The 11,325-nt window shown below is 36.9% G+C and overlaps 1 protein-coding gene across 1 annotated transcript; it reads right to left on the reverse strand.

Moving 5' to 3' along the window:
* Positions 1-3,687: 3,687 nt before the first annotated feature.
* On the reverse strand, positions 3,688-11,325 carry MED21 (mediator complex subunit 21). The gene is made up of 4 exons (XM_074194195.1): positions 11,245-11,325; positions 6,842-6,956; positions 4,958-5,058; positions 3,688-4,232 (listed from the first exon to the last, which is right to left on the reverse strand). The coding sequence occupies exons 1-4, from the start codon at positions 11,284-11,286 to the stop codon at positions 4,056-4,058; spliced, it is 435 nt and encodes a 144-aa protein (XP_074050296.1). The 5' UTR covers positions 11,287-11,325; the 3' UTR covers positions 3,688-4,055.

Raw genomic sequence — 11,325 nt, forward strand, 5'->3', positions numbered from 1 at the left:
AAAACTGTGGTTTAAGATGGATGAATCAATGAAATTTAATATGGATGATTCAACGAAATTTTCATGGAATTAAAGAAAATGTACCATCTGTGTGGAGCTGGGCAAGTTACTTTATGTGCAACAGCATCTATTACCTCATGTATTAAATGAGGGAGCTGGACTAAAAGGTCTCTAAGTTCCCTGCCTGCTCTAAATCTACAAATGTTAGAAATATGAACTTTATTTATAAAATAGTTGCGCTAAATGCTGTTATTACAAACCCACTGTATTGGTTTTCTTATCTTTAGGAGTTTTTCTGTGCATTCTACTTTTAAATTTAGTTTATAAATTACAAGAACAATAACACCAAGTGAAAAAGCAAACAATCTGGTCACTATCAGATTCCAGAGCATCTTTTTCATGTATTTTTACTGATTTTTTTAATTTAACCTCCTCCCCACCTATAATCATCAAAATCCTCTTATAACAAAGAAAAAGAGATAAGCCAAACCAACATAGCAACAGTGACTGATCAGATCACAGGACTTAGAGCTAGAAGAGACCTATGAGATCAGTAAGCTCACAACAACTTCATTTTCAGATAAGAAAACTAAATACACAATGCCAAGTAAGTTCTTAATGTGCATTCTACCTGTCAGTATACCTACCAGTCTATCTATCTATGTGGGTTAAGTTACTTGCTCAAGTTTCTAGAGAAAATCAGAGGCAGTATTGAGACTAGAACCCAGTCTCCTTCATGACTCCAGGCTGTTCCAACTATCCATTTCCTGTTCACCAATCATATCAAAAATCAACTTAAAATGAACTTGTTGGTTCCTCCTCCTGAATTCCCTGTTCAATATACCAACTTTTCCTAAGAAGTTAGAAACTTTTAAACATATTTAACAACTCTCTATCACCTGACTCAATCTGCCACATCACCACCAGATATTCTTTCTTAAGAAGCTCACAACTCATGTCTTTCCATTCCTACTGATACCATCTGAATTTAGGTCCTTCCCTTAATATCTATATTACTGGCAATAGCCTCCTTACTGGGAAAAAAACAAAACAATTATGAGGTCTCACCTTCACCAATTCAAATTGACAGAAAATAGTGTCAATGTTGGAGAAGAAAAACTATTCTTGTTTGAACAGTTAGTCATTCTACATATTCTGGATATCAATTTGGAACTGATAAAGTCATTTGTCTTACAATGTATATACACCATTCTAGGAGTCACTTTTTTTTTTAATATAGGAGGTATGTTTTTCATTATCTGTTCTACAGGACTTTTTTTTACTCAGGGCTCAGCTTTCTTTGATCTTTTCAGACACATTATACATATACATATATATATATATACACACACACACACTATATATATATATATATATATATATATATATATATATATATTTTTTTTTTTTGGTTCTGCTTTTATCTTTTCATTAGTTCATAAAATCCCACATTTCTTTGAATTCATGTAATGTAATACTATTACATTCCATAACGTTTACTTAAAGTTTATAGGTTATTTTCCAAATTAACCAGATTATATTTTCAAGTACTGTTTTGATCATTGATTAGTTATCAAGTATTCATAAAGTAGCAACTCTACAGCACTGTGATGCTAGGGATACAGACCAAAATGGGAGACATTGTTCCCTCAACTACCCTCTGAGAAGAAGCATTAACAACTCAAGGGTATCAGAAAAGGTTGCGTGTAGAAGCTTGATTTGAACCTTTATACCATGGGAAGATGAAATGTTTTGTGTGAGGAAAAAGAGGGAAGTTTGGCTAGTCAGTAAATTAAAGGAAAGGGAATAATGTGCTAACAAGTCTGGAAAGATAGGTTGAAACCAGGCTGAAATGCCAGGGTAAGTCTGTATTAAAATGCTCCTAGAAGCAATAGTTAACTACTGTAGTTTACTGAGCAGAGGAATGAGTCCCATTTTAGAAATACTCCTTTGCCAAGAAATACTAGAAAGGGAATGGATTTGAACCAGGAAGAACAATTAGATTATTGATTTAGACTAGATGAGTGGCTAGACATGACATACATACAATAAAGCATTTATTAAGTAGCTGACTATGGACCAATCTATAATAAGTGTTAGAATCAAATACAAGAAAGGATGATGGTCTGTGTCTTCAAGAAGTATACATTCTTAGTGGAGAGGCAACATATGGGTGCTAAGCATTTGGAAATGGCCAGAGCAAGGGGAGGTCTGGTTCCTGGCAAGGTAAGGTGAAAGCAAGTGTCCAAGAAGTCAATTAAGTTATTGCATTTGAGGAGCTGAGGACTCATGAGGGCCTAAACTAGGGTGTTTGTGATGTGGGTGAAGAGAAAGACAAAGATAGATGTTATGGAGGTAGAAATGAGAAGCCTTGGTCACTATGGGGGGAAGAGGAGTGGAAATAAAAAAGTAAGCAGTGGAGGATATTATAAGTTATAAAGCATGGGGGTGTCCTTGTTGAAAATGAGGAAGTCTGGAAGAAGGTCATGTTTTGAAAGAAAGATTAAGTTCTATTATATACATGTTGAATTTGGAAATCCTATGGGATACTCAGTTAATAATATCCCCCAAGTAGGTACAGCTAGGTGGCATAGTGGATAGATCACTGGCCCTGAAGTCAGGAGGAACTGAGTTTAAATCCAGCCTCAGTGTGTGACCTTGGGCAAGTCATTTAACCGCCACTGTCTTGCAAAAACTAAAAATGTCCCCTAAGCAACTTGTGACACAATAGGTAATATAACTTTCAGATGAGAAGTGTTCAGCCAGGCATTTCAGGATAGCTATAACCTGAATACAAACTATCTTTCTAGGCTCAGTGCCCCCAAGTTTCCTATATTAACCTGTGTAGTAACCAAACAATGAAAGCTATGTTTTACTACTATTCTTTTTCACTCTTCTCCCTATGTCTCAGACCCCTGACCCAGCTGGAAAAGTTCTCTCCCTTTTAAGAACTCCTAAGGCACATCACTTGTAGCATTTATCTTGTAGCACTTTGTAATTGTTCAATTAGGCAAGGTGATATAGTAAGAAATGATTGCAAGAAGGAGACCAGAACAGAAATGCCAACAGGCACAGCAGAAGGATAGACAGGTGTAGGGATATGGTGGAAGGAAGGTGTGTGGATATGAAGGGAACAAGACGATAGGAATGGCAAATGCTATCGACAAATGAAAACTCAGAGGAGGGAAGAAATGATTTTACGAGAGGCGAAAAGTGGTTGAAAAACTAGAAAGATGAGGGAGGGGAGTTTCTACAGATATGAGACAGTAAACATGAGTTATTTTTTTCAAGGTCATAAGCAAGTTTGCTGAGCTCCCCCCCTTTTTTTTTCTTTTAAATTAAGGTATGACTGAGAGGAAGGAGGTAAAGCGAAATGGGAAAACTATGTAGTACAAAGACAAAAAGATCAATAAAATTCTATTTTATAAAAGAATTTTGGTTTTAAAACTGAGCAGAAACAATGTAATATATTTAACTCCACAAACAATTAAGTTCCTATTATGTGAAGAATACTATGTTAGAGTCCTAGAAGATACAAAAGGTAGTACCCAGTCCTCATGTTTTACTTAAATGAGATACTGTTTGTAAAGCCCTTCACACAAGGCCTGGCCCACAGTAGGCATTTAATAAATACTTTCCCTCCCCCTTCCCTAGATTTACAGTAGAAACAATTAAGTGAACAACAAATTGTTTCAGCACAGGATTTTTTATAGCTGACCCTAGTTAACTATATTAAGATCTTGAAAGCAAAATTATCCTCCCTAAACAAAAGGGAATTTCACTTTATACAGATAACAATGGAAACAATGACAACAAAATAATTTAAGGCTGATTCAATTCACAAATTTACCACAACTGAGCATTTTAGAGGGCTTATTCTACATCAAATGACAAGGTCAGATTGTTCAGATTTACTAAAGAGATAAGTCATCTCACAGTGCTTTATGTTTTTTTGCAAGGTTGGTACAATTGACATCTAAATTTGATGCAGCACTACAACTTAGGTTGTAGTAAAACAGTTCAATTTTCCAGCTATGTGCTGTGTGGACTATGTGCTAGGAGTCTGGAAGAGACTGGCTGTGAGCACCATTTCTTGTCTTCAACTGCGACTGAGCAATGTCTGCAAGTGCACTCTGTATTTTTTCTAAAAGCAAGTCTCCTCTGGAAACAACATCTTCAAGACAGGTAGCAGCCTCATGGTTTTCCTCTTCCAGTTTACATAAGCTTGCAGCCTTAAAAAAAAAAAAGAAAAAATGCCTTTAGAATGAAAAGAAGGGTGAGGGAAGAAACTGTGGTGATTAATGAAGGTTAAAAGTAAAGATATCAGCATCAAGTTGATATCTAGATGGCTTTCCATACAATGAAGTTCATAAACTTGAGGGAAAAGCAAAATTAGCCAATATTTTATATACTGAGTAAACCTGGCCATGTAGATTTTCAATAACTAGGTACTTCTGAAAGCAAATATGGTTTACCTATTGATGACTTCCCTGCTCATCATTTTTAAATGTTATTATAATACTATATCCAGATTTTTACCAACTCCACGTTTAATTAGAAGGAAATAACCCAATAAGGCTTTAAGATTTTCAAAGGATTTTCTTCACAACAAGCCAATGAAACAGATAATGCTAATATTAACCTTATTTTAAGACTGATGATATCTAGGGTGAGAAAGACAAAATTCGTGCTATGATCAGGGAGCTAGCAGATGTTTTAGTATTTGAGACAGTATGCGAACCCAGATTTCCTATCTGCTGAGAAAGTTAACAAAAAGGAAGGTTTGTTTAGAAACTAGGAAAGAGATACCCAGTATACTGAGGTCTGCCCTCAAGTGAAGAATCCAGGTCTATTCTCATATGCTAGGCTTTAAATATTAATTATGTCTTGCTTAGAAATTTTCTGTTGTTAAGCAATTACTTCTTAACTGGGGGGTGGGGGAGAGAGGGAACCTTACCTGCAAAGCAGCTGTGGATTCTTCACTAGGTAATGAATCTATCAAAACATCTATGTCCTTTGCTGTTCGTGCAATTAATGCTGCAAAAAGTTGGGCATATTCTATAAAAAAAAATTTAACTCAATTAGAAAATTAGATTATATCTGAAGCTCTCAGAACCCAAAGGCATTTTAAGTTAATAAACTAGAATGTCTAAATCATTGCCTTTTTATACAAGATTCTCAACCCTTAAAACTTAATTTTAATATCCAAATCCTACTAAACCTATATTAACTAAAATTTGTATTTCCCACTATTAATTGCTATTAATTAACCTGAGAGTTAAGGACAAATCTAACACAAGCTGTGTCCAAAATAAGTTACTGTTGTACAGATCTAATTAACATTAAAATCTTCTGATTTAACATATCAATGAAAACGATGAAAATTCATAATCTTCAAGAAAGCAAAATAGGTCACAAAAACAAAAGGTAAAAGAAAATCACATATTATGCTAGATGTAAATAGACTTAAATATAGTATCAAATATAAACTACATGCAACATTCAGGTCAAAAGAGATAAAAAAAAAATCTGTCTGGGGTGGCTAGGTGGCACAGTGGATAAAGCACCGGCCCTGGAGTCAGGAGTACCTGGGTTCAAATCTGGTCTCAGACACTTAATAATTACCTAGCTGTGTGGCCTTGGGCAAGCCACTTAACCCCATTTGCCTTGCAAAAAAACCTAAAAAAAAAATCTGTCTGACCAAACAAGAAATAGGCCAGCCATGTATCAAAAATGAGAAATAAATGGACATGCAAATACCAATCAGGTACCCAAATAATATGACAGGAGCTACAAGAAGGTGACCAGTATATTAGATGAGGCTTCTGTAGAGGATTTAAGGGAAAACATGGAGAAGTCACACAGGAGAAAGCATGGAGGGGTTGCAATTTTCGGCACAGGAGCACTTCACTATTATATTTTCCAGGAAATATAATTAACAGGGTTACTTGACATATTCAGCTAATCTAATAAGTAAACTCATACTTTTATCAGAACTAGATCATTTCAATTTCTGATCAAAATTTCTGATGCTTGTTTGAGGAAAACACAAATACTCATTAAAACAGAAAGAAACCTTCCTTTAATTGCAAAGGGTTGGGGAAGCCATTGATGTAGACATGTACAATATGAGACATGGTCAGTGTTGGTTAGTTTTACTCACTACTTTCCCTCCCTCTTTTTATTCTTTGTTATGAAGGAAGGTTTCCAAGGTAAGGATAGCCTTGAAACAAATGGGATATAAAAAAAAATTTAAAAAAAACTTTAAAAATTTTCAAATAAATGGAAATAGCTTGTAGATCCAAACCCTAGATTTCACCAAATTTATAAGTCCTTCCCTCTTACCATTCTCCCAGTTGTGAATCACAAGACTAAGCATTAAATTACAACCTGATAGCAAGTATCTGATCCATTATATGAATCAGAACATCTATATCTCCCTCAAGTAGATGAAATGGGAATAAAAATAATCTACGTCACAAGATTGGTTAGCTCAGTTGATTGTACTAACATGGTACTAACATGATCTCAATGGCTTTGGTATCACTTTTATTCACAGCTACAGGCTGCACCTTTTACCAGAGCTACTGTTCCTAAAATGCATACCCAGGTGCACAGAATATATGGGGAAGCACAAATCCATTACCATTACTGGGATCAGTTAAAAACACCTGCTCACCTGTCAGTAGATCAGCAATGTTCTAATAGTGTAAAAGGAGAGCTTGTATCACAAGATGTGTTTACATAGTTTAAGAAAATATATTTCGTTCTGATCAAATGTACATAATTAAATTCCTTACTAAAGAAGTTTAAGTTAAACTAAAACACATAAAGAATCTACCTTCTGTGGGATTTGCTGGTTGATCTTTGTTGATTGCTGTTTGAATATTGTTGAAAGAAGCAGGAGGACCACATTGCTGCAATACTCCAATAGCATTACAAAACTGATCTGCAAGCTTGAAACAGATTACCAAAAGATTAGGGATTCAGGGTTAGTTTGGAAAGATTAAGGATATTGACAACAATTTTTTTTTTTTTTAGTGATAGTCTCTGGATAAAACATCCTAAGTATGGACAAGCTTTTAAAAAGTAATTTTGAATAAAATAAATCAGATTAATTTAATTGGCAGTATTTTATCTATGTAAAAATGTTACACACATAAAGAATTATACACAATAATTTGAAAGAATGATTTAAAAATATACCTTCTTTATGAAAGCACTAAATCCTTAACTAAGATGAATACCAATATGGCTATTAGCTATAAGGTCAAAAAAGGATATTTACTACTACTAATTCACATTTCTACAGTTTTACAGTTCAAAGTGACCATTAACCCCATTTTAAAGATGAGGAAACTGAGATTTAAATGATTGCCCTGTATTATCTAACTAATTAAATGTCAGAACCAGAGATCAAACTCAGGTTTCAGAACTCTTAAGACTTCCCAAATCAAACTCTTTTCCTCTAAAATAACCCTGTTTCTCTAACACTTCTTATGGCAATTCTATGTTTAGAATCTTACAATCTTTAAGCAAACACCTTTTAACAGCCCAATTAAACAGAAGAGGCCTTCTATTGTTTCATCTAAGCAGTTTTATTTCAGGGCCTAGAGCAGATAAAACAACTAAAAAATAAAAAATAAAATGGTAGAGGGAAGGAATCATCTGAGTTCTCACTCAGGTACCTATAAATATATTGTTCTTAGACTATTCTTGATTCTCTTGGACTTATTTAGACAACATCAGGGTAACATAATTGCCCAATTGTTCTCTGTCATCTCCAGGCTCATGACTCCTAACTTTCTTCCAGTCCTTACCTCTCAACCTAGCCTCTATTTCCAACTGCCTCCTAGAAGTTTCAAAGGAGATATTTCATCATCTAAATTCAGCATATGTCCAAACCAGCTTCCCACATGAAAGTGCCTCCCCTGACTTTCCTGTGTCTATCAAATGGTATCATTAATAGCATTCTTCAAATAGCCATCAAGTTCTAACACCTAAGGGTCATGTTAAAGAGTCAAAGGTTCTATATAGAAAGGATCTGGGGAATTCAGGGACCATCTAGACCAATCTCTACTACAATATTAGCAAATGATCATTCAGCTTCCACTTGAAAGCCTCCAGTAAAGAGGAACTCATTATCTCCTAAGGCACCTCATTCCAATTCTAATCATTGACATATTTGGGGGGTTTTTGCAAGGCAATGGGGTTAAGTGACTTGCTCAAGGTCACACAGCTAGGTAATTATTAAGTATCTGAGGCCAGATTTGAATCCAGGTCCCCCCTGACTCCAGGGGCAGTGTTCTCTTGACTATGCCACCTAGTCCTAGTCTCTTCATGATCTTGGTCATTCTCAAATTTTTCAATGTCTTTATGACAAAGTGAAAGTGAATACAAATTTCCAGGTGTGTTGCCACCAGAATATAATACAACACAACTTGTTTTTGTTGTCATTGCAGTCATTCCCAATCCCATTTGGGGTTTTCTTGGCAAAGATACCAAAGTAATTTACATTTTCTTCTCCAGTTCATTGTACAGATGAAGAAATTGAGGCAAAAAGGGTGAAGTGATTGTCCAGGGTCACACAGCAAGTAAGTGTCTGGGGCCAGATTCAACCCCAAGAAGATGAATCTTCTTGACTCCAAGCCAGGTATTTTACCCACTGTGCCACCTAGCTGACCACAAGATAACTTATCTCCTCTTTTTTCTAGATGTTATGCTTGTACTTATTAATTGTTAAACATTAAGTAAATCATTTAATCTCTATGGTGAGCTGGTTAGAGTAAATGACCTTCAATGTTCTCTTCAGCTCTAAAGTGAATTCTGTTAATGAAGTCTAAGATCACTTTAGAGTTTTTGGTTGTCCTATTACTGTTGATTCATACTTAAGCTTGCAACAGCCTCTGAGCCGGAATCTACCTCTATGATCCTATGACTCTCCTCTTTTATAGTTAACAAGTACTATTAATTTGTCCTTCAAATTATCTCATATCTGCCTTTATTTTCCATTCCCACTACCTAATCATTTGCTCACTCATGCATTACTGCAACAGATTCATAATGTCTGCAATCTTATTTTCCTTCAATCTATTCAGTATACCAGTGGCATTTAATATTTTAAAAACACTGCTTCTATTATGTTAACACTGTTCAGAATCTTTCAGTAGTGTCCTATCATCCACGGGATAAAATTCACATACATTAGATAAGCTTTCAAAGCTCTTAATAATCTCTCCCCTATCCAATATTTCCATTACTTCCCAAAATATATCCTCTGATTCATTTAGGTTCTGTAAACTCTTCCTGTATTTCTTGAGTAATCAACTCTCTACTTTTTCCAAACCACAGAACTTATCTAAGCAGCATTCATGCTGGCTTTTAATCAATTTATTTTTTTGAATTGTTATTTTTTAAAGGTATAAATGTTTTGTCCCAATTAAATTTCTTTGAGGGAAAGAACTGTATCTTGCAGATCTTAGTAGGGCTGTGCATACAATATACACTCATTATCTATAAAGGAATGAAATTGTTCTCCCAATTTCATAACTCAATTTCAACAAGTGCTAAGATTAATCAATAATACTTCCTATATATTTTTCAAAAAACTAAATATTTATTTATTTTTCCAACTACATGGAATGGTAGTTTTCAATAATCATTTTTACATTTTTCTCCATCCCTCCTTTTCCTCCCCTCTCCCCTAACAGAAATTAATCCAACAGAGACCATACAGGTATAATCATGCTAATCATACATCCTTGTTAGTTATATTGTGAGAGAAAAATTGAATCAAAATGGAGAAAAACAATAGAAAAAAACAATAATACATAAGACAAAAATTGGAAGAAAGTAAGCTTTGGTCTGCATTTAAACTGCACAGATCCTTCTCTGGATGTGGGTGTTACTTCCATCACAAGTCTTTTAGAAACATTTTTTTTAGTGTTTTTTTTTTTTGCAAGGCAATGGGATTAAGTGGCTTGACCAAAGCCACACAGCTAGGTAATATATTAAGCGTCTGAGGTCACATTTGAACTCGGGTACTCCTGACTCCAGGGCCGGTGCTCTACCCACTGTGCCACCTAGTCGCCCCCACAAGTCTTTAGAATTATCACTGATTATTATACTGCTGAAATGAACAAAGTCATATATATATATATATATTTTTTTCTGGTTCTGCTCACTTCACTCAGCATCAGTTCTTTCAAGTCTTTCCAAACTATTCTAAAGGCCTGTTCCTCATGATTTCTCATAGTACAATAATGTTCCATTATATTCATATATGTTTGTTCCATCATTCCCCAACTGATAGACATCCTCTCCATTTCCAATTCTTTGCCATTACAAAACAGAGCTGATATATATATATATATATGAAATCTTGGTTTTTGCAAGGCCAATGTGTGACTTTGCCCAAGGTCACACAGCTAGGTAATTATTAAGTGTCTGGGGCCGGATTTGAACCCGGGTACTCCTGACTCTAGGGCCTGTGCTCTATCCACTGTGTCACCTAGCCACCCCTATATATTTTTGTACATTTTATTTCTTATATGTTTAACACATAAAATTATCTTTAAAAAACTTTGGGGGCGGCTAGGTGGTGCAGTGGATAGAGCACCGGCCCTGGAGTCAGGAGTGCCCGAGTTCAAATCCGGCCTCAGATACTTAATAATCACCTTAGCTGCGTGGCCTTGGGCAAGTCACTTAACCCCATTGCCTTGCAAAAACTAAAAAAAAAAAAACCAAAACAAAACATGTGCAGAATGCTGAGCCCAGGAGAAGGCGCTTGGAGTTGACCTTTAATCCCTGGAGGCGCCCTGCACAGCAACCGATGCGCATCCAGGCACTTAATGTTTACCTGCCTCTGGTAGCCCCTTAATAAATGCAGGTGACCGGTTGGGGCCCGCCATGGGCTTCTTCCTCTATGGGGGGGCGGCCTTGGGGGAGGGGCAGGCGGCGGGCGCCGCGCACGCTCCCTCCCCTCCCCCAGCCTAAGGGGTGTGGCTCCGGGGCAGCCAAGCCGCGCGGGGGGGGGGGGGGGGATTAGAGTCGCCGGGAGGGCGTGGTGGTGACGTCTCCGGCCCCGCCCCCTCGCTCCCCCCCCCCCACCCCGCGTCTCCCCCTCATCACCTCCGCCCGGACCGGCCGAGGAAAACTCCCAAACCCCGACACCCCCATTCCCCCGGGGGGGGAGGAGGAAGGCAGAGAATGCACGCGGCGGCGACCCCGGCGCCATTGCCTCACCGAGTTGACAGCGTCCTGAAGCTGGGTGAGACGGTCCGCCATGTTGCCCGCGCAGACGCCGACGTCGCCGCCCTTCCTATA

Source organism: Macrotis lagotis, chromosome 7, assembly GCF_037893015.1.
Source record: "Macrotis lagotis isolate mMagLag1 chromosome 7, bilby.v1.9.chrom.fasta, whole genome shotgun sequence".
Taxonomy (NCBI): Eukaryota; Metazoa; Chordata; class Mammalia; order Peramelemorphia; family Peramelidae; genus Macrotis; species Macrotis lagotis.